The sequence below is a fragment of the Polyergus mexicanus genome, unplaced genomic scaffold, assembly GCF_030449975.1.
Source record: "Polyergus mexicanus isolate NDT 795.1 unplaced genomic scaffold, iyPolMexi1.0 SCAF_13, whole genome shotgun sequence".
In the NCBI taxonomy this organism is placed as follows: Eukaryota; Metazoa; Arthropoda; class Insecta; order Hymenoptera; family Formicidae; genus Polyergus; species Polyergus mexicanus.
The window spans coordinates 9,461,455-9,487,229 of NW_027223333.1; the positions used below are offsets into that span (position 1 = coordinate 9,461,455).

The 25,775-nt window shown below is 32.4% G+C and overlaps 1 protein-coding gene across 12 annotated transcripts in view; it reads right to left on the minus strand.

Annotated features, from left to right (window-relative positions):
• Nucleotides 1-5,584: 5,584 nt before the first annotated feature.
• The window catches only part of Nfi (Nuclear factor I), a 30,915-nt gene continuing 10,724 nt past the window's right edge, over nt 5,585-25,775 (minus strand). For 9 of the 12 annotated variants that reach the window (XM_070305750.1, XM_070305757.1, XM_070305758.1 and 6 more), the window contains 10 exons: nt 24,975-25,166; nt 24,586-24,769; nt 23,105-23,158; nt 22,796-22,894; nt 21,899-22,039; nt 20,867-21,010; nt 10,099-10,286; nt 9,571-9,927; nt 9,196-9,430; nt 5,585-9,101 (listed from right to left, as the gene is read on the minus strand). In XM_070305750.1, coding sequence (XP_070161851.1) covers nt 8,833-9,101; nt 9,196-9,430; nt 9,571-9,927; nt 10,099-10,286; nt 20,867-21,010; nt 21,899-22,039; nt 22,796-22,894; nt 23,105-23,158; nt 24,586-24,769; nt 24,975-25,166 — 1,863 coding nt within the window. In that variant the 3' untranslated portion in view covers nt 5,585-8,832. The remainder of the gene's footprint in view (nt 9,102-9,195; nt 9,431-9,570; nt 9,928-10,098; nt 10,287-20,866; nt 21,011-21,898; nt 22,040-22,795; nt 22,895-23,104; nt 23,159-24,585; nt 24,770-24,974; nt 25,167-25,775) is intronic. The other 3 variants (XM_070305751.1, XM_070305762.1, XM_070305761.1) reach the window with 3 other exon arrangements.

The following is a 25,775-nucleotide window of genomic DNA, read 5'->3' on the forward strand; positions in this document are numbered from 1 at the left end:
ATAATTACTTATTGATTACTATATATTATTGTTATTATTATATATTACACGATGGTATATATATTATATTTTCATAATACATATTTTCAATAATGTTTCTCGCGACTAAACTCGTACACGCGCACACAGCTTTTATTATCATTACAATTATAATTTTTCTATCTCTTTCTCTCTCTCTCTCTCTTGCTCAAAAAGAACATTGCAATCGGTTTAATTAACGAGATGCAAGTTTTTCCTCGCTGTTCCCCTTTTGTTATACCTCTCATACGATGCTTTTTTTTTTTTATTAAAAAGTCCATTTTATCGCTGTCGTATATTAAATACTTTTCTTATTTTTTCACTAATAAAGATGATAATGTCATGTATAATGCCAAAGTTTTCACTCATTAACAAATACAATTGTTTTAATTGACTAAAGGATTTTAATATTTATTACTTTTGCATGAGAAAGTGAATTTAAAAGCGATATGATATCTCATTAATGTCAGTTCTATAATTACATTGTAAATCGTATCATATTTAATAATTTCTATGGAAATGTCCAGCGTTATTTAATCATAAATTTTCGCTTCAATATATTTTATTTTTACGAATTTTTAAAAAATTTTATTTTTTAAAAGTATTGTAATTGCTTATGGTATTGCTAGTTGAAACTTTGTTGTTATTAACGACATTATCATTATCAGCTATACAAACAAGATAGTGTGTTCATATGACGCTTTACATTATTGCTCATTACTCATTAATTCTTTTACCTGTTTTATATCCACATTCAAATAACGTATAAACCTAATTGTTGATGTTTATGTAATTCTTTAGGCACGACTGCGAAGAAATATTTACGTATTTAAAGTCGCAAAAATTTATCGTTAAATCAATTTGCATATATTGCTCAAAATTTTTTGAAACACACATTAGAGAGAAGACCTGCTTGTTTTACTTGAAGTCGCATATTATATCATAGATAACGCGTAACATATTACAGATATAATGGAATACAAAATATTATCAGCAAGATAAAACCTGAAACAGAAAACATATTTCCAATAATCTGTAAAGATAATCTGCACATACATACATGCACACACGTAACATGCACAACGTCTCTCTGACGCTACTCTCATTGTCGGTCTTCAATATAATCCATTATTGAGGGTAATTTTTGTCCCAAGTTACAGATCTCTCGTTATAATAGATAATTTATATTTCGCGCTTTAATAAAAGTTTTTTATATAAAAATACACAACAAAATAGCGAATGATGACAAAGAAAATACAGTGCAGAAAAAAATACTATTTTTGCAAAAAGAATTATCTATGAATATATATATATAGATAATTCTGAATATAATATTATGTCTACATTATGTGCGTATATACATGTGTACATGTATGAATCGTGGTAATTAATCAAATATTTTTTTAAATTTCTTCAAATATGACGATCAAGAGACTTCAATTTTTTTTTATGACTTTTTAAATATTTATATTTAAAAAACGGTGGTCATTGAAAATATTCAAATCTTTAGATTTGATTTCTATCTGTTTCTATTGTCTCTTCTGCTCTCTAATTGTTTTTTTTTTTTTCAAGTATATCTTACAATTCGCTCTGTGTATACGTGTATGTTTGTATGTGAACGGTTCGTTAAATCCTAAGCTACATCTTAAATCGCATCCCTTTCTGTAAGACTGTAAGACATGAGTGGCTCGGAATATATGGTATAATGACATTTGCGCCTAATATATCGGAATTTCAATTGTTCGACTTGTCTTTGACACGAATAATTTATACATATTTCTACTTTGTTTTCATCCAAAATCTAGCATATACACCTTGTCTTGACAAACTTAGAATTTGCCGTAAGATTTATCTTACAGAAGCAAAGTCGTTGTATTTATAGGCACGTTGAGAGAATTGCGTGGAGCGACAAATATTGCTCACGGATATCTATATAAGACAAATACGGTACGAATGTGATGAAAGAGAAAATGATTACGACCCGTTATTCTGGTTACGTTTGATACTTGATGTTATATACGCCTATATAAATATAAAAATGATAATGCACACTTTTTAAATTTTTATTTTGCTAACATTTTTTTAGCTACCGTTTATCTATTATCGTAAATATACGATTGACATCGCAGAAATTACTCTTTAGCGTAAATGAAACTAAGTATCGATTTGTCTTATAATATCCATATTATAACTCTGATGCATCTATTCCTCACAACGGCTGAAGCGCAAACAATTTTTTAATGCACTTTCGGTTCAAGGCAACTTGATACGCTATACAAAATGTTTCTAAGTAATATAATTGTTATGAATTACGAAACATTACCTTCGTTAAACGTGAATTAATAATAAGTAAATGTTTTGTTTGTTGGAAAAACAATGATGAGAATAAATAAATATCAATGAGAGAGAGAGAGATTATTATACAATTTAAATTATGCTGGAGATATATATCGAAATATTCTTAAATACTTTCAAGATATAATGTTTTTCAAGTTAATCGTATCATATTAATTGTGCCATTAATTAACGCTTACTTCACTATTCATACATTCGTTGTATCACATTAGATTAATTTTTTTACTTATCGTAATTGAAATTTCATGTATTTATCTTCATGTATTCTTGCGCCATTATCCTTTATGTAAATATCTAAAATCTAAACTTACATTACTATAAGTTGGCACACTATTCTATCATTCACGCTTTAAAAACAGCATACTGTGATATTTGTATCACATATATCACAATGATTTTTAGCAACTTATTAAAATTAAAATAATAATGTTAAAATTTTGTTACAAAAATCACATGTAAAAATTATCTCAGAATACTGCAATTGCTTATAGAATTTGTAACTTTATCAATTATTTGCGCGTGATATAACAAATATTATATAAATTGTGCGCTCTTTCTTCCTCTTCTCTCGTGATGCACTCCGGAAGAAACATAAAACTTTCGTAATGTATATATCCCGAACCACCCAGTTTTCTTTTTTTTTTTAAATAGTGCACGATATCCAAAAGTACATATGACATGTCCAGGTTTTATAATTTATGGTTTGTCAATAATTTTGAATCATTATAATTCTAAAACAATGTAGCGAGGCTAATATTGGTTTCACATGTCTGCATATACATGCTAATTTCGAATCGTCACGAGCACATTTGTCATCTTTAATGGCTTGTGTAAATATACTTTCAGTATCTATTTTTTACAATTAATATGTTTTAAATATCTTAATAAATAATAATTATATATATATATATATATATATATATATATATATATATATATATATGTATATATTATGCATTAATACTGGCAATGCAATTTTAATAATAGTTATGCGAGGAAAATTAGTAGCAATAGATAAATAAAGTATAAGAAAAATAATAGTTAATGTCGTGTAACATTAATATAGTGTTGATAATAGCGACAGTATTAGAGACAGTGATAATAGTGATGATTTATACAATAAAATATTAATAATAATTATTCTTATAGGTGTAATACTAATTGTATGAGTAATAACACTATTAGTTAGAGTAGTAATACTTATTATAATAGTGTAATAGTATCAATAATAATAATAGTAATAGTCGTTTTAGTGGTGGTGATAGTGATGATAGTAATAACGGTAATAGTTGTAACCATAGCATTAATAGCGGTAATAGTGGTAAAGTGTTTAATAGTGACATTAAATTAATTATAATAGTAGTAGTAACAATAGCAATAGTAGTGATAATAAAAGTAGCATTAGTAATAATAATAATAAATGAATTAGATATAGCAATAGCAATTGTAGGAATAACACTAGTTGTAATAGTAATGGTAGTAATAACAGTAGAGAGAGAATTATTATTCCTAGTAATAGTAATAGTAGAATAGAGTAATAGTAGCTGTAATGCTACTACTAATATCAGCAGCAGCAGTAACGATAATAGTAATAGTAATAGTGGTAATAGCAGCGACGGCAGCAGCGATGATAGCAATAGTAGTAATGTATAGTAGGAGCAGTATCAATGCCGATAGTAGTAGTAGTAGTAGTAGTAGTAGTAGTAGTAGTAGTAGTAGTAGTAGTAGTAGTAGTAGTAGTAGTAGTAGTAGTAGTAGTAGTAGTAGTAGTAGTAGTAGTAGTAGTAGTAGTAGTAGTAGTAGTAGTAGTAGTAGTAGTAGTAGTAGTAGTAGTAGTAGTAGTAGTAGTAGTAGTAGTAGTAGTAGTAGTAGTAGTAGTAGTAGTAGTAGTAGTAGAGTTGATAGTAATCGTATCGGCATTGGTAGCAGTGCTGTTAATAGTAGTAATAATTAATAGTCGTAATGACAGTAATAATATTAATAATATTTGTAGGAATTTAATGACAATATATAGTAATAGTAGTAATAGTAATAATAATAGCAGTAATAGTAGTAATAGATGTAGAATTAGTGTTAATAATAGTAGTGATAATAGAATTAGTAATAATACTAGTGATGATAATAATAAGGATAGAATATTAATGGTATTAGTAATGGTAATTGTAGTAATAGTAATGGTAGTAATGGTAGTAGTAGTATTAATAGTAATGATAGTAACAATAATATTAATAATCGTTGTAGTAATAGCAGCAATATCAATAATGATATAGTAATAATAGTAATAGCAATATAGTGATTTTAATAATAATAATAATAAAGAGAGTGTAATAATAATGTCAAGCAATAATAATCTTTTATAATCTGATTATAACGTTACTGTAAGCTGTAGTTATTGTAATGTTGTTTTATATAATATAAGAGTAATTGCATCAAAAACATTCTGTAGGATTATTAACGTAATATAGTATTTATTATCGAATTATTATTATCATATTTATTGTTGTTATTGTTGAACCGAATTAATAGATATACAAGCACTTTTTTTTATTAATGCACAAGTATTTTTGAAATCTATTTTCTTATTGTTATCTTTTCTATCTTTGTTTCGTATAATTTATTTATATTATTTATTATTTCATCATATATATTTTTTTAAATTATACATATGTATATGTGCTTTATATAAAAATGATAAAGAATTTTTAATTTGTACAGAGATAATAATCCAATGTATATATAAAAAGAGTTATTGGGATAATCAATAGTGTCTATAATGAGCAACTTAAGAATAACTGTCAATATGAAAATGACGTATTGCAATTTAAATGATATATTCAACATTTTGTGAATATGCTCACGAAATAAAAAAAAGGATATTAATTTAAGCAGGATTTGTATACGTGAAATAAAGAAATGACTAAATAAGATTAATTTAGAAAAAAATATCAATATTATCAGGCACAAAATTAAACATAAATTTGATATTTCGCAAATTAAGATAAATATCGAAAAAAGATTATATTTCCATTTCTGATCAAACTATATGGAATAATTGAGAAATTAATATATTTTCATAAAATCAACAAGCTAAATTAATCCTTAACATGGTATATACGAAAATTTTTCACATTTCAAAGATATTTGAAATATTATCTTTTAATATAATTCTTTGAATAAGAGAACTAAATCATTTAAGATATTAAATTTAATGCAATAGTTTTTTCTTCTATTTTTTATATATTCTATATACTTTATTTAGATAATAAGTAAAACTAATTAACGTTATCCAAAAAGTTGAAAAGTTCTGAAAAATCTCAAATTTTGAAAAAGAAATCTAACATGAAAGTAAAAATTATGAGAGATTTCTTATCACCAGTTAAGGATCAACACTTATTAATTTAATAAATGGGGAAGGATCCAGCAAAATAAAACATTCGGCCGATCAGTGATCTTATTTTCATGATTCGAGTAACAAAATGTTTTGCATCTTCTGGTACAGTGCCCACATGATACTTTTTCATTTATCTTGTTGGTATTATTTTGACCTCTCTACTTTACACGTGCGTCCACATACTTGCATTGTATATACTTCTCTTGTCACGGAAATACACACAAACACAATAATAATAATATGAATAGGCTATCTAAAACTATAATTCTAAAGTAGATATCCTATAATTTAAACCTCGCATAATTATTAACTTATTTTAAATAGATTGGGATTATTGTTATTTTTAATAAGCGAGGTTGAGTGCTTAATCAAATAATCCGTGTTTTTTAATTATAAATAGTGGAGCCACAAGCAGATAGGTAACTATACGTATCTGTTTCAACTACATTCACAAGCGTTAGGCTTATAAGTTTGTCTTAACGATACTATCTACATTTTAAAAGAAAATGAAATATAGTGTTGTACTTAAGATATTATCGAAATAAGTTTAATTATGATCATAATTATGATAAAATTTGACCCGACTTGTATCTCGTTAATTAAATAAAAATATCTATATCATCCGATCATCAAATCACAAATTTGTCCGCAATAGAAGTTTTGAGAATACGGTTTTTCTCTCCTTATCACCGATAAACTTTCTATCGAACTTCATGTGTTAAAAATACAAGGAAACAATTTAAAAGAGAAAACATTAGGGTGCGCGATTGTTTGTTTTAACAATATTAATAAAACGGTATTATAATATATAACAAAATTGATTGTTGTTATATATGTAGATAATGTACATAAGAATATAACATATCGCTCGTCTAAGTCGAATGTTCTTATTATCTATGTTTTTTTCGATTACGGATGAAAAAAATACAAGCATTCTTCTTCGCGTCACTTACATGTATAGAAGAAAGAAAAGTAATTTAAATAATTATTAAGAATTAAATGAATCTGATCGTTTAATAAATATTGTATATTAGGAGTGTTCCTGCTCTTATGGTGTAAACGAAAAATTCGAGCTGTTAATTTAATCGAATATATTTTACAATATCAGTAAGTCCGAGTAATAATAGTAATTTCTTATATTTCATGTATTCTTTTTGATATATAATGGCGATGAAAAACTTTATACAAAGTTTGGACTTTGTTCGCGATAATAATATTCGATGCATGTTTGCCAACGCGGGATATTATTTCCTACGTCAGCATCTTCAATATAATAACATTAATAACATATTTAAATAATTAAGCGCTTATCCGAAAAACACAATATTAAATATCCACATTGTTTCTAATTAGCAGCCTCTGATGTGACTAGTTTTCACTAGTTCTTTTCCCTAATACGTATATTAATGCTAGCATGAGCATTACGCGGTGACGCTATGCTTATTATCGAGTACCTCACATTTGCAAATTTGCAAATCTTTATTCGATAAATTCTCATTTAAAGTGCGGTTTGTCACCATCGACGTTTCTCTCGCGTTATAATCCGCGTTTATAGGAAATCCTTAATTTATTAATATCACTACAAAAAGAATAGCGCGCACGTGTGCTGCTTCATTGGCACAGAAAACTCTATACACGATTCAATTATATTGGATTATTATATAAATCGTACACGTTGCCAATTTATTTCTAACGAATCACTCATACGTATTTTTGTGATACACGAGATAACAAATTTTATTTGTTCAAGCTATATATATAAATCTGTAATAGTTACTCATCGATGCGCTACCTCAAAACATGTAACACAACTTTTTTTTTTCTACGTAAATACGTATAAACTTGTATACTCCAAACACGTGACGCAAAGTCTGGAATAATTGTGGAAGAACAATTTTTCGGCAGAAAATTGAAACGTAAACTACACAAAATGTACAAAGGGCGGTCAATAAAAACGCGGCATATATTGTTGTTTATTTCAATATTAAAAAGACATTGCAAAGCATGCAGATTGAATCAATGAGAAGGTCGTCTAAAAAATTTTTAGAGAACGATAAGGAGAGAGTATCGCGTGCTCACAGAAGTTTTTTAAACGCGTTATTTCTACTTTTAATAATGAGAGAAGTTTTTCTCTTCCATGCCTCTTTTCATTATTATCAACTATAAAACACTATTTATACAAAATATTACAATTTTGAGCTTATTAAAAAAATGTGCTCGCATATATATCACGAAAATTTTATTACGAAAATAACGAATCTTTATTATAATACATTACGGAAGAATACCGCGCCATTACAACCATGAGATTGCGAGCTTTAGAAAGATTATTATTAGTATAAATGAAGAAACTCACTTGCTCTCGTTTGCATCTCGAGATACAGAAAGATACGAGAAAAGGAAAATAATTTAGATAATTATATGGAAATCGTGAAACGTGTATCGACCAATACAAGTGCGTTTTGTGCTGTTGACAAATGGCCAAACGATATTGCATATTAATTATATCGCGGTCAACTATTTTTATTAATTTTAATTGAAATGATGTCGTTTCATCCAAATACGTTACACATTATAGCTTGAACAATATTTCGTTATACGGCACTGTATGTAAACAATTTTCTGTTCTCGAGCAGGATAAGGCATACACGGCGACGTCATCTTATGGTTATTCCAAGCGTCGCAAAATCTCTCGCGGTTAACTATTCTTTAGAAGAACTTACTTATACTTGGTTAAGTTATTGTAATATGAAACTTTATATTGTACGAATCCAATTCGAGATAAACATGAATCAACGAATCTCTTCTTTCCTCGATTACGTTCCTTACAGAAAGCATTCTTGTTCTTGCTTTATAACGGTAAATTAAGATCGAACTCTTAAATATTCTATTCTCCGCAAGTTTAAATCACGTAATTGTGTACGAGACATAGGTTCTTGACGATTACTCTCAAACTCGGTCTCGGCCATAACTTCGGAATAATTATTACACGCGATACCAAGCACCGATCTCGAAAAACGCGACGAGTATGCGAATCTCTCGAGACTTTCCGTTTTCAGACTCCACTGTCACGGAGGAGATTTAGGTCCACCGGATTTATCTGCCATTACTTGTTGCTGCTGTTGCGAAGATGATTGTGTTTGTTGCTGCTGATGTTGTTGTTGATGTTGCTGTTGTTGCTGCTGTTGCTGTTGCTGCTGCTGCTGTTGATGTTGCTGCTGCTGTTGATGATGATGGGATGCAGGATCTGTGCTTACTCCGAGTTCGTTGCCTATTAAATTACCACTGCCATTTTTGTCTACTACGCCACTCGTATGCACAGGATGAAAATACCGTTCTGAAAAAGAGAGCAAGAATATCTCCGTTTTAAGCTAGCAGAAATATTGTATTTATAATTTTGCCATTAATAGGAACACGAGATTTAGCCTCACCTTCTTCCATAGCAGCAGGTGGCTCGCTTGTAGTCCCAGCGATAATCGGCGCGATCATGTTGTAGTCGTCCTCCAAATTGATAAATGGCGCAGTGTTCCAACGCGGCGGAACATTCGAGACTGATCTCTGGGTGGCCACCGGTCTCGTAACCGAGACAGGAGATGAAAATAGAGACAGATTAGTCGGCGAAATTACTCCGGACATTGAGCTGATAGTCGGATACGTGAAGATTTGCTAGAAAAAATAAGAATACAGTGCAGAAAGATTATATCTGCTTTTTATAAACGAAACTCAAACTGACTCTGATACAATTGACAATGAAATGAAAGAAATATCCTCAAGAAAACAAGAATAAAATCGTACAACCATCTAACCTGTCCGGGTTGCGAATGAAAATGAGCAAACGTGTATTCCCTGCTAGTTGTGTGCGGTGTAACGAGAATTCTGGCGGGACTCTTCCGGCCAGCGGGTTCGACAGAATTCTGGCAAGCAGAACCGACGAGACCAACCGCCGCGGTCATCTGTTCTTGGTTGGGACCTAATTCGGCTGGATCCGTGGGTGATGTAGACGATGTTGGTGGTGAACTAGCTGTTGTCGCTGCCAGTTCACCCGTCGATCTTATTATCGCCACCGGTCTGGCCATAGGAGCAGGAGGTGGTGGCGGTAACATCGAACTCGGATAATACTGTGGGAATTTTTGTATACCAGTGCGCGGTCCGGTTAGCTGCGTCTGTAAAGTAATCGCGATTCATTTTCAGCTTCACCGCTTCTTATCCTCGCCCCATAGAAACCGTAGCGATTTTGCGTGAGTGTCAAAAGGTAATCTTCCTGATAATCCGCGAAAAAAAACGCTCTTGCGTAATTCTAAATATAATATTATCCCCTAGTCATTAAATTATACCTGGGGTAATTGCTGGGTGTTTTCGGCTTCTTGACAGACAAACGTCACAAAGTCTGAAAGAGTATCGTGTCCGTTCTCGGGGTACTTTACTACCCCCGTGGATCCGGGATGTTCTGTCTGATAGTAAGCAAGTCCAGACATGCTTTGACCAGAGCCACCGGTTAATCCTTCGTGAGGTGAATGCAATCCTGAAACACAATTCCCAATGATCATCTGATCTGATCAATGATCTCGATGTCACGATGAACCACCCCCTTAATTTCACGCTGTTCTTTCCTTACCTTCGCGAACCGACACGATTATTTTTTACTTAACATTTTCTCTCTCTTTTTTTCGAATTTTTGTCTATTGATCGAAACTGGACGAAACGTTTGCACTGTCGCGAGATCTGTTTATATTCTATCTTGAAATTATATGTATACGTAAAATGTTAGATTTCTTTCCTAATACGCGTGTTATACGATAGTTTGTCTTGGAATTACGAGCCGTTAACGAGTTTTTAGTATAACCTTTGAAGGACGAAATTATTTCGTCTAATTTATTTCGCACTTTATCATAAATCTTGTTAATCCAGAATTATCGTGCTTATTTTTTTTCGATATTATTTTGATCATCATCAATATTGATGTAATTGAACAATTATCACAGTAATGAGTTTGTTATACACAAATTATTCTCATGTAGCTTAGCTATACTTAATATAGACGTATTAATCTTGCAGTTATGACAATAAATCGCATTCAAACACTTACATATGTATGTACGTGTATTCAGACTGAATCACGAAATTGAGTTAAGCCGTATATAAGCTATACACATCGAAGTAGAGAGAATTGCAACAAGATACTAATATTAAGGGTAAAATGTTAGAGTAGATCTCTGCCTCTAGTATTGTCTCATCTTTCGGCGGCATAGTAGCTTAGCCCAGTTTCGTAGCTGACACACGCATAAATATACAGATGGGTACATAGACAGTTAGATAAGGATAGAAAAGTCGTTGTTACCATGAGCTTGTTAGGGGGTGGTTTTAGTGACGAATCGATAAAATTCTGATGCTTAGACCATGGTACAGATTATGTTCCAAAACTGTCGCAGTTTCTTTCAATTATAGATTCTTCAAATGAATGTAAAATGGTCGTTCCCCCCCTCCAAAAAAAAAAAAAAAATATCGTCGATATAAATTTTTTATTCGAAACATTTTAGCGCCATTGAATCAGATGTATAGTTTTTTTTTTTTTAAATTGTGTTAATGGCTTATTCTCTATTTAAATTTTTAATGTATTTAATTCGTCTTGGAGTTTTTCAATTTTCGTTAATCGACTTTATAATCGTAGATATCCTGTCAAATTTTCATCGTGGTAGGATTCATCGACCTCAGAGATTCACCAAAAGAATTTATACGTGAAAGAGAATACGATAATCCTGGAACACTGTACATATATATTTATATATGACGTACATACATACACATATACATATGCATTGAATGATGCATTCCAAGCGTGAGACCGGATGAATATGAAATGTACGTTTATAGAATATATTCTTAGCAGGACATAAATAAAAAAAATAGATTGCAGTTATAAAGAGAGAAGCTCTTATTGTTCATCTCGAGATACTCGTAATCTCGCATACGGTATGTCGCGATATTTAATTGAATAAGTAATAATTATGGACAAAAAAATCTTTGTTAAAAAAAAACTACAATTGTAAATATTAGAAATCGACTTATTTAGGTATTTCTTAATACACGCGTTACAACGGTACATTACAAGCGTGCACGTATGCGTTTAATACGCATACGACATATCGTTTAGGATTTTAACACGATATTTAAATACTATTTTTATATATGATGTATGAAGGTAAATTTTTCGTACACAATTGATTTTATGCATGATATAGTTAATGACGTGTACGCATATAATACGTGATAAGAAATATATACATGTATACGTATGTAGGTGTGTACATAGACACACAAAGTGCAACAACATAGTGCAAACATCAAACAAACAGCAAGATAACAACGACTAAACAACACATCAAAAACATCAAATTAACAACAACATCAACATCGATACAAAATATTGATTAGAATATATATAGATGTATTAAACAACAACACCAACATCGCAACGATAATAGTGTAGAATAGGTAGATAATACCGTACGTAAAGGGCATAAAATAATATATATTCGAATTGAATTAATATATATTCGAATATATGTGAATTGCATATTAATTAATTGAATAAATCAATTAATCCATCCAGCATACCAAGAGCATTAGCCGTGTGACAGTGAATAATATGGAAATAATACCGCGAGAGTGAGATGGAACTAAATTATATAGTGCACGCTTAGGATAGACGCAGCCTTGATCGTAGCTCGATCCATCGATCATTATCATTATCATTTATCTATTTCGGGCTTGAAATTTGAATATGCGTGGCAAATGATAACCGTAATCCATGGGATCTTTTAGGCCCTAAGATCTCTTTTTAAACCTTTCAATACTTGTTTGAAAAAATTAATAGATGATAAAGAGTATTAATTTTAATGCAATAATATTTTTCTCCAATAAAAATATATGGTTTCTTAATATGTATTCTTAACTAATAAAAGTAATCGTCAATCAAAATAAACATTCGAGAAAAATTTACAAAAGATGTAACAGATTTGTAAGAGATTTTACCAATCGCCAATTTTTTCCATCACACATTTAAGGATCAATATATAATTATTAGGTGTACAACTTTGCTTCCGCCGTTTTCCTATAGACGGCTTTAGCGGTAAATAGTGGTCGAAATAAATAGATCATAGACGTCATGCGATAAACTTGGGCATCTGTCAACATAACCCCATAGAAACATTAGTCGATTTGTGTCTGCATCATAAAGTTATTCTCGATTGAAAATGTCAGTTTACGAGCCAAATTCTCGTCATTTGCGGGAGGTTTTAATTTTCTGCTTCAATATGAAGAAATCTGCGGCTGAGGCTCATCGAATGCTCTCAAATACTTATGGCGAAGCCGCTGTTAGTGAAAGAACGTGTCGTGAGTGGTTTCAACGCTTCAAGAACGGTGATTTTCACGTCGAAGACCGGCATAGCGGTGGAAGAGAGAAGGTTTTCGAAGATGCAGAATTGGAGGCATTACTTAATGAAGACTCGAGTCAAAGTCAAAAAGAATTGGCACGATCATTGGGAGTGACTCAACAAGCAATAACCAGTTTTTTACAATAAAGCCTCGAATTTCGGAAAAAACGGCGGAAACAAAGTTGTACACCTAATATAATGGCATTATGGATAATTTCAATCAAGTCCCTGTAAAATAAAGTCTATTATCGTTAGAATCTTATAGATTTTCTTTCGCGATCACCGAGCCGCGTCGAGACTGTGTATCGTCGAATTTATTACGTGAATGGGTGTAAAGGTTTTGTTAAACAAGGAACAAATTAATACACAAAAACCAGACCGCCAGACAGACAGACAGACAGACAGACAGACAGACAAACAGACAGATAGATAGACAGACAGACAGACAGACAGAGAGCAACAACTAGCTTGCTAGGTAGACCGTACTACGCATTTAGCAAGAAAAGAGCCGTCCGTCTGTTTATCCACCCGTTTTCAACCACTATATTTGCCTTCACTACATAATAATATAGACGATGCTTCCAAATGTTGGGAGAAAGTTAGTAGTTGAGGAATATATAAAGAGAGAGGAATTAATTATATGTTCTTGACTCTAAGAAGTAAGTAGCGAGTTTACTAATTCGAATAAGGCGGCCGTTAACAGGCAGATGGGTCAGACGGACAGGCAAAGAACTTTGTAAAAAGAGATTTATTATGCAGATATATATATATGACGATACATACACAGATGGGGGAGAGAGAGAGAGAGAAAAAGATAAAAAATGGAATGAAAGACCTTTGTTGATACTCAAATAAATTCTTTTTATCTTTAAATACGCGATATTTGTTCAATATTAAATAATAAATGTTATAATACATTCATTCATTCTTTTATATTTTATTTGTATTAATTTTGTTATGTATGTCAAAATTTATTATAGATGTCAAATTCTTTTTCATTGCATTCGAATTAAAAAGAAGTTTTAATGCAAGTATAGACCGACTACGTGGTCGGGCTATTCTCAATCGTACTACTAAATTGTTTCAAGCCTTCACCGAGTGAAAGACAATCGCTGCATGATTTGCGCCGTGCTTGCGATGACGGCTCGTGTGTAAGCAAGATCAATCTTACAATCGCAAAATCATTAAACCGGAAATGATGTAGATTCGGGATATATTGTTCGTTTGGATACCATTTATACCAGTAACTCATATATTTTAGCGCTTTAATTAATATCAAAACATTATTTTTTCAACATATTTTCATGTTTTTATATACACACATATATTTCGTATATATATACACGATATAAATGAACTGAATGGATATTCACAGGAAATTATTGATATTTATAATCATCAAAAGTAGAATTGAAAGTGAGAAGTATCGCCTTTTTTTTCGTTATCGATAACATTGGTCGAAAGAAAGTGTAGATAATAGAATAGTCAATTTTCGGCTGAGCGGTCAATAAAAGTATCGCATCAACGATATCGTGCACATAGCTGCAGGCGGATATATAGATATGTATATGTATAGGTAAGGAACACAATATATGATGCAACACCGATCTAACACATAATATATATATATATATATGTATATATATATTGTCATTAATGCTAACATAACATTCTTGCGACCATGAGCGCAAGCGTTTTACCATATCGCAATCAGGCGTCAGGCGGATTTCTCGCTCTAAGTAGGACTTGCCTGATAAACAGAGAGTCTTGAATTAATTCACGTAGTTTCATTCGATTCCAATCATTGGATTGATTTCGTTCAATAACATTTATTCGTTTCTCTCTTTAATGCTACTTAAATATTAAAAACATTCATAAAATGAATGTAAAATACTTATTTCGTGTACACAATGATGATGATTCTTCTTCGTGCTTCTTTTTCCTATTTTATTTTTTTCATCTCATTATATCAAACACGCGTTTCTCATTATGTATCCCTGTTCCTATATGCGATATTTCTCGGATTTCGATATCCGAACATGTCTCAGTGATACAGATTGAGAAATTAGATTGACATTATATATAAATAAAGAATAATTAAGATCGTATTTTTAATTATACTAGGTGATGTTTTGAGATCAATCGGCGACTAATGCAACAGAGTGAAAAAGTTAAAATGTACAAGGTGTACTTATAAAAAATAATAATCCAATTATATACATTCTTCTCTCAAATATGATTCGTTATTAAATAATATACAGGGTGTGCCCAATTTAAATGGCAAAACTTCAAGAGCGTGTAGGGGACCGAGAAACTAAGACAAGAAGTCCTTTAGAGGTTTGCTCGTTTTTGCTCAATTTTAGAGAAAATCGCAAAAATTCAATCTCTCATTGCCAGTTGATGTCTCTTGAATTGATTGGCACCGAATAAACTTTCTGCTTCAAGGTTCCTTACATACGTAAACACTTGATGTTATCCTTTACGGTGCCAATCAAATCAAAAGAGCAATTAAGAGACCGAATCATAGATGCAGTGCACCAAATATCATTAGAACAATGTCTAGCTGCAATTAATGCTAGATCAGTGTTAGATGTAACGCTCGCATTGCTGCAAGAGGACAACATTTTGAACAATATCTGCATTAAATAGATGATAACATAAATAAAATGTAAATAAATAAGTAAAAAAACGAAAACTCGTCTTGTTTCTTCTTTTGTAATTTTCTCCAAAATGGAGCGAAAACGAGCAAACCTCTAAAGGACTTTCCGTCTTAGCTTTTCGGTCCTAAAGTTTTGCCATTTAAATTGGGGACACTCTGTATATTTTTAATATTTTCGCCAACTGTTTGTATACTCTGTTGCATCCTTCTTGCATCATATGAAATATTCTAGACATATTTCGTAGTATTTATTGTTTCATTAATATTCTAATAAGATTTAGTTGTGCGGCGGAAAGAAAGGAAGCGGAAAAAGTGACGAGAAAAAACTAATACAAATATAGTAAGAGGAAAAAAAACTATTGTACTAAAAGAATGGAGAACGTTCAATGCATCAAGCATATAAAATTTAATTGTATTGGGGGCGATTAAATTCTATAGAAAAAAATCTTTATATAAAAATATTAATAGCAAGGAATAAAATAAATATTATATTTTTTGTAATAAATTTAAAGAGCGTCGTTGTTACGATTTCAAGTCGTCACAAGCGTGAATGGGGCAATTCGTAAACGCCATTTGTGCATTCAATTCCGTGTAGTTTTCCAATCGAGTGCGTCAATAATCGGGCATCCAATTACACAAGCTCAACTATATAAAATCCATCATCGATTAATGTAATACGTTCGAATTACATACGGATAGGAATGAAATAGAAAAAAAATATGCGGTTGAATAAATAATTTAGAAAAAGAAACGAGAAGAGAAAAGAGAATAAATGAAAGATAATAAATTACTGTGCTATTTAAAATAGTCTTCCTAAGCACACACTTGTGTAATAAAAAAATATACAAAAATTAGTGACGATATAAAATAATTGCACGAAAATTCGAGAGAGAGAGGAAAGGAAAAAATAACCGCAGAAATAAAAAAAAATATATATATATATATATATATATATATATATAATAAAATGTATATAAAGATATAGTAACAAAGACACATAAGTTTCATAAAATTTCATAGCAAGTCTTCATGTTCGAATAATCCGAGAATAATACACGAAGGCAAGTAAAAATGGCCCGACTTTCGCGCCTTAATAATGCCTATAAAAAATATATCACGGATCATATATACACGAGTTTTGTAATACGAGCATACTGGCGTCTATGCGCGAACCCATGTTATAAAGTCACGATCTTTTATCGAGTCGAGAACCACGATATCCAGGAAATATATTCGCAAGCAAATTTCATACCAAATTGTACTTTCCTTCATGTTGGAGCAATTGATGGAATAGTTTTTAATTTTAGTCCTTTTTGTGTAAATAAATTTTGCATCCCACGAAAATATTCAGGAATGCACTTTGGATGCACAGAACGATACTTATGTAATGAGATAGACCTACCAATCCACAACACAGATTTTCGATTCAATTAATGATATTTCAAAATCCTACTTCTGTATGTATTTTGTGGCAATGATTATATATTTCTTTATTGAGAATTATATTCAGTTTGTGCTAGCTTTCCCCGCGCAAATATTTCGGTTATGTATCTCTATATATATGTATTTGCTTTTTAATCGAGCTTGTTATCTGTGTTTAAAAAAAAAAAAAAAATTAAATAGATATATTGAAAATCATGAAGAAACAGTTAACATATAATCTATTTCTCGTACGTAAGATACTTTGATTTATATGGCAGTTCTTTTATATAATAACAACATTATATTTACATTTATTGCAAGGTAAGAGAGTGTCGTGCTATTTGATATAAACAATCTGAGGATATAGAGAGACTTACTATCTTCTTGCAACGCAATTAACAAATAATTGTTCTGTATTTGTATATACGCGTACAATAATAAACAATCGCGTGCGTACAAGTGTGTATGTGTGTGTGTTTATACATACATATACATATAGAAAGAGAGAGAGGAGAGAGACAGATAGATAGATAGATAGATAGATAGATAGATAGATAGATAGAAATAGATAGAGGAAAAGACAACAGTCAATAACCAGTCACAAAGTACCTTTTAGTCGAGTTAGCGAGCTTCTCTCTACGCTCAGGGTCAGACTGAAACAGACATTATGACGCGTCATTTTTAACGCGATTCATTAACACAGTCGTTGATTGGTAGGTAAGTTGGATAGCTTGATAGATTAATAGATGGAAAGATATCTCTAGATAATTGGTTATCCGATAAATTGACCTCGTTACACGCACACTATGATGTGAAAGATGAACGCGAAAATTATTCGCAACAAGATGCATATAAGATTCTGATTATTGCGTGTCGTTCTCACTCGTCGCGACGAGCACTCTCTCGCATCGTCTACTATGTGATCTACTTTCTATATAGTATACATATATAATTGTATATAAAGCATACGATTCGTAATATACAAAAAATATATGTAAATTTAATTGTGTGAAGGAAAAAAGTGTGCTAATATTATCTGTTTAATTTTTTTCCCCCTGAATTCCATCATACTTGTGAAGGTATACATATATATCGTGTTTTCATTTAGACATTTTTCTGGATACTATTAATTGTCCAAGTACAAACGATGGTTTTTAATAAAGTGCATTTTGCTGCGTGAGAGCTCGATCGGCATGATTATTTCTTAGAAAATCCTAATAGTCGTAGAATCGTTTCGAAGAAAAGTATCGATTGGCTTGTATTTTGCGTGCAATCCTTTCTATAAACATTCATATAAGCGTCTGATATTAAAGACGCATGATATTTAATTAGATAAAGAAGATAAATGTATCGAGTATTATATATATATATATATATATATATATATAATCGCAAATATAAATCTTTATAGCGATTGTTGCGTTTTGAAGAAATATACCATGGGTCTCGTACAAAAGATTCCACGTTAGAGATAATCACACAATATGTTCGAGATTTTTTATCGATTGAATATCAATTTACTCATTCGTTTGCGTCGTTAAATTTGTGTGATTTGAACTCATCGTACATTAAACACACACACATCAAAAATATTAAACTAAAACTTTAACCAAAATTCGAAGAGTATATATATATATGTATACATATATAAGTATATATTGTATGTTAATTAAATCATTTAAAGTACATGGATGCCACAGAATTTTCAATTAATATTAATTTAAATAAATGTAAATCATTGCAGGAAAGAGAAAAATATAGATGACAATCTTTTTCAATTTATTTCGCAAATTTTTTCCATTTGTTTACATGTAAATAAAAAACTTTTTAAAAGACAGATTTATCTCAAGATTAATTATTATATATAAAAATTCCTTCTGTTATTATATTTTAATTTATAATGTTATACCTTTTGTTATTCTAGTTTCCATTTAATATATCAATGTTAATATATTAATATTAGGTAAACACAAATGTCAAAATATTAAGTTGACTTAACGAATTACGCTCATTGAATAAATTTCAAGTTTATACGACATCGAGAGAGAAAATATTTATTAAAATATAAATTGCTCAATAAAAAATGCGGAGGTTAAAATAGAATCTCATATTATTAAGTGCTATACGTACACTGTCCGACAACGATTCGTTCCGATTTTCTAATCCGAAATGAACGTAAGAATGGGGATATCTATTCCCGATTTTATTAAAGACATTCAAAGATGAAATTTTTATTTACCTGTATTTGAATAACGGTAATTTTTTATTCCGATTTATTAATGAATTAAGACGCAATCGCCCATCGCTTGTCGGCTTCTCAATATATTCGACATACATGCGATGATTAATTATCGATAAAATATTAATTTGATCCTCACACTCAACGTGAAAGCGTACCAATCGCTTTGAAGGCATTGATCGACCTGATAGATTCCGATATTGAATCCGATATGTATGTTAATTAAATAATTAAGATTATTGGTTACCAAACACATGCATCCCAGAGATCGTGCACGCACGCGGGAGACAGAGAAAGAGAGAAAGATAAAGAGAGACAAATGAAGGCAGGAGAGAGAAAGAAAGAAAGAAAAAAAAAATAATGGAAAGAATCAAGAATCGTGTCGTGTTTTATGCGGTAACAGCGTACCTCGATATAAAAGATTGGTTGCGATTCGAAGATCGTCGATATCTCGCTCTTCGATGATTCGTTTCAAAAATTGTAATTAAAATTATAGATACAAATGTTTAATATATCGAACAAAATCTATATCCCTGCAAAAGTATTTATTAATACGATACACACACACACATACACACGTTATTCATGATATATTTTATTCTCGATTCTATATGGAAGGAATAAGATTTTTATCCTCTTAATGCACACAATCTTCATCTAAATTATTCCAAAATTTTGAAATTTTAGTGAGTTTTCACGAGCTGTGGCTATTTAAAAATATTATATAGAACTCTGTTTATCTGTTTATCACTAATCGTAATTTTAAAAGGGTCTCCATCGATTATCTTATAAATTGTAATATACTAAACCGAAAAATAGACGCGCTCAATTCTTGCAACTTACACGAATCTTTCAATCTACTATAAGAGTTGTTAAAAGATTGTCCGGCAAAATTTTTTAATTTATTTATGTTACTCGCAAATTTCATGAAACTAAAACGGCTTTGCAAGAACTGTTCACATGTATTCTCTTACTTTCGTCGATTAAAGATGCAGCTGATGTGCATATATATACAATATATATATATATATATATATATATATGCATCACCAATCTTGAAAATTTATATTAAGGAACTGTTCATATGGTAAAAAGAATTCCTTCCGAAACATTACATATAACGGCGCCAGAATCTATTCTCTTGTGAAAAAAAAAATCTGTTACTTATCGTTAACTTTACCGCAGTATTTGTATTACAATTACTCGATCTTGCATAATATTAAAATATACAATTTATAGATGTCTCGTCCATCCTTCTCATGCAAATTATCGAATAGGAGCGAGATTTTCGAGTAATCGGCAATCACAGCGAAGTAGATAATTCGAATAAACCCGGTGCGGATACATACCCGTTTGCGAATGCGGAGATTCTATCCCGCGATGTCCATCTTCCGGCCTAAGAACCGATGAAAATGTCGGAGCACTCGAAACCGAGACTGTCGGCGGCTTTTCAGTCTTATCGTTTCTTATTAATTGATGAACCGGTGGTGGGCCTGCGCATAAAATAATGCATGGACATGGATTGACTTGCCATTGATAAAACAAATGTAAAATCGTGTGTCTTATTACTTGTCATGTTATTATTAAGTTGTAAACAATATACGATGGATTGCGCGCTCCATTCCATCTCGTCAACGTAAAAGGGGATTTTACGTATTGGATAAAAGAAAAGGGGAATACGGTTGGCAACGGTCCAGATATACTTATCGCTGAAATTTTTCCGTGCGTGTATTATACTTGAGAAATTGGTTATTTTATAATATTTCGATTGTAAATTTCTTCCGTTTGCCGATTGGCACTGTCCCCTGTATATTTTGCCGCATAAAATTAACATTGTTTCGTGCAACAAGATTCGACATCATCATCATCATCATCATCTGAATGTCTCTTTGGCCTCTCGTTCCTTGTAGTATTTACTCCTCTTTAATCGTTTATTTTTCTTCTTCTTTTTACATATTTCATTAATACGAGGATAATATCGTGGGTAAAAGGTGACTGTGACTCTCGGAAAGTTAGCGATTGCGTAAGAGAGGTATAAAGGGTATTTGGGAAGAATGAATAAATAAACTAATAGCTAATAGATATATAATATAACGTTATCGATAGAATATTATCCATATATTTATAAGACGACGAGGGGAAAGTTGCGCGAAGAGATTGAAGCGATAAAGCGGATAAAAATTTTCAACGACAGAATCAAGGAGGAGAAACTGATGTACGTAGACGGAATAAATAATTTCCGCGCGATTCCTTTCCGCGCTTGTACGACGCGAACTAGTTTAACGAGAGCCTCGGACATGGCGCGACGATGCCGCGGCTACCGCATTCGACCCCGACTCTGTCTACTAAAAATAAGGGCAAAGGCAGATTTTGAAACTCACTGAAGCTAGCCGGCGGCTGAACGTGATCCGCGGTCGTCGCTGCGGATGGAGGGGTGTAGCTGCTGCAGTAGTACGGCGGGTGCTCTATTTTGATCGCGTTTATTTGAGGCTGCATGTCGCTGAGGTCATGCAGTATGGACGCTGAAACCAGACACACATTAGCACGGTTCCTAACGCTTTCGTACGTGTCATTCGCTTTCGTTTGCACTCCCCCCAATCAGAAGAATCGCGGAAAAGGGCGCTTCCGCGCTTGATGCGCATGCAGATGCGATGATGCGAGAGGGAGAGAATTTTCTATCCGGCTACGAGACACAGACGGATGGATTTAATTTAACGCGGTCGCGCGCATCTACAAGTATCAAATGCGAAAGAGTCGATTCAATTAAATTGGCTAGCCATCGTTTCGATTTTCAACCAATGGCGTATCGCCATTCGTGTTTGTTATTATTGTCAATGATGAGCCCACATGATGAGGAGAATTCGCGTACGACCTATTCCAAAAGGGTAACGGCCCGTTACCCAAGAGCTTTCTTTCGTAAACTTACCTTCAGATATATCATTATACATTACGGATATGTATATTTCTTACAGATATGATAACGAACGCAGTTCATGAAGAAATATATATATATATATATATATATATATATATAAATATATATATCAACGCTCGTAACTATCAGGATGCTTTCAAAAGGTCTTTCGCATCGAGCTGTTCGTCACCTTTCGAAAGCATCCACCAATCGCGAATGTACACGGAGACGATCTCGACAGAATTCAGAGAGTACATAGAATTTATCAGAGAAATACGCGATACTGAGATAATTTACTTTTTAGTTGCATGCAATCGATGAAAGAGAACTCGTATTCGAATCTGTGAGAAATATAGCCTCGTACCTTTTGAAAGCATCCAGAGCTCTTTGGAGCTGAAGACACCTGTCGCGAGGATCGTGTCATTGCAGACAACACCGTTATATAGTTCATGGTATCCTGTACCTGGGAACAAAACCCAGCGAGTGATATTTAATATCCGCTTAGATTCGCGATCCGCACATATCCGTACACATACAACAATTTCGACGAGTATAAAAGCTTTATCTCGAAAATCGCTCATTAAAAACACACGTAAATGGGCTATTTGAAATTTACGTAACAAGTATAATTACAGAAATAAAATGCAAGTAAAGGGCGAAATTACGCGAGTACCTTTTCGACGTCTGTCTTCCTCCTTGCTAGCGTTGCAGATACCATTTAGAACCTCTGTAACAGAAAAGATGTGATTTAATTCAGCTTAATTAATAATAGATAATTTATTTTAAACGATGACTGTAATAACGCACAAATACACGTACTCTCTCTCTCTCTCTCTCTCCCTTCCTTTCTCTCACCATTTTTTTTATTCTTGAGAATTTAAATATTTCAAATATTATGCCCCGAGGCTTATAATATTAAAATATTCAAGTAGAGAAAATTACATAAAGTTATTCTTTCGACGAGAAGCGTGTAATGTTTGCACGGTGTTTTATACCACCGCGTTTTACGCAAATCTCATTACGCAACCGTATCACCGAAATACTCGAGGGTCCGGAATGTGGGAACGGCGATTTCTCGAGGATCGAGAGGGGTAAAGATAGTTGCTTTTTACGCTGATAAAAAAGCTCTAGTTTTCCAATAAATATTATAAAACGTCAAAAAATTAAATACCCGCTTTTGTGCGCTTTTGTGTACGTTCGGAGAGAAAATTTTAAATTCTCTTTTTCTTTTATAAATGGGGGAGAACAATCGTGCATTATTCAAATCTAATCTCGTTTCTCTAAGCATTTAAAAATTTACAATACTTATGTTTAAAATAAAATAATATCAAAAACAAAGCTTTGAAATTTTCTTAAACTTGTGTAATTCAATAAGATGTGTCTTTCGCGATAAAAAAAAAAATGGAGTCTTTTAGCTCTCTTAGTTAGAGATCGCAAACTGTTGAAAACTAAAATATAAAAATGGATCTCCCCCCCCCTCTCTCTCTCTCTCTCTCTCTCTCTCTCTCTCTCTCTTTCAGTTTTTAACGCTTGATTTCTTAAACGAATAGACTAATCTTTATTCGAGAGATTCACATTTATCTACCTTACTTCACATTTAGATACAATGGGCGTATCGTTCCGATATTCGAAAATCAATTGGAATGACATGAAACGATTTCGCACAGGTAGAAAAATATTCAGGTATTTTCAGTGGCATGAAAGAAAATCAACGTATAAACGAAGCTCTGTGAGCTCGCTAAAGATGTTCGTTGCCTATTTATTTATAGAGCGAGCATACAGCGGCAAGCATGGTCACGCGCTTGCGTGCACATTTTCTCTACACATTTTCATTCGCGCTCGCGCAGCATATAAGAGGCATACGCACACAGTAACGCGTGATAATATATATCAAAACATGCTCGGATATTTTATTGTACCGATATAAATATTTTAAGCACTCTACAGGAAGCACTCTACTCGTCGGAGAGGAAAAATTTCTTCCAAAAAAAAAAAAAAAAGAAAGAAGAAAATTCGATAGATATTTTTCGTTTAATTATTGTAAATATTAATGCTCTTTAGTTGGACCCTTAAAATTTTAAGAAAGAAATCAGCTCGTTTAACAAATGCTCTTTTGATTAATCGGGCAAATAATTAATCGCAAATCTCTCTTACCGTGACTCGTGATAAAATTTGCGAGATAGAGATCCAGTTCGCGGACGGAAACGTTGATGTGATAAGGATTGACGCAAAGTCCTGGTTGCGCGCACTCCGCAGTCTTCTCTAGCCGTTCACCGTCCGTCGATTCCAATGGAATTGCCTTGAAAAGGATCACCATAACCAGGTCCAACCTCCACACCTATCGTAGGAGAAAATGAAACGCTTTTCGTTACAATCGCCGCGCAGACTCTAAACTTTTTTCTAAATTTTGCCGTTGAAGTGAATTTTGCGTTAAAAACTCGTCAACTTTTCATTTGTCACATTTAATGAAAGGGGATGGGAATCGTTGGAACAACAGATGGAAGGATCCTAGTGAAACGGAAATTGAAATAATCTCGGCATACCTTGTCCGCTTGACGAAGGCAATCTATTCGACGCATTTTGCCCTTCTGATCAGGATTGCTTAAAACACACATGGCTGGTCTTTTCCCCGTAATACTCAGCACAAAGTCCTCTCGATATTCTTGCGTGATATCCTTCCGTAATTTTCCGAGAAGCCGCGAGGCCCATTTCTGTTTCACTTCCAGCTTCTCGTTCTAGAGGAAGGAAAGATCATCGTAGAACATCGCCAAAACGAGTCCATATTCGCGCCTATTATCATATTATTTCCGATAATGGAAATAATACTTATTCATTTACTATTATACGATAATAACGTTAATAATCTTATTAAAGTGTGGCACGTTCTTCAAAGAAAGATAACTAGGATGGAAAAATGCTATTCTCGCACCACGTATCGATATACGGTTCCATCTTTCCGTTATATATTAGGTGTACAACTTTGCTTCCGCCGTTTTCCTATAGACGGCTTTAGCGATAAGTAGTGGTCGAAATAAATAGATCATAGACGTCGTGCGATAAACTTGGGCATCTGTCAACATAACCCCATAGAAACATTAGTCGATTTGTGTCTGCATCATAAAGTTATTCTCGATTGAAAATGTCAGTTTACGAGCCAAATTCTCGTCATTTGCGGAAGGTTTTAATTTTCTGCTTCAATATGAAGAAATCTGCGGCTGAGGCTCATCGAATGCTCTCAAATACTTATGTTGAAGCCGCTATTAGTGAAAGAACGTGTCGTGAGTGGTTTCAACGCTTCAAGAATGGTGATTTTCACGTCGAAGACCGGCATAGCGGTGGAAGAG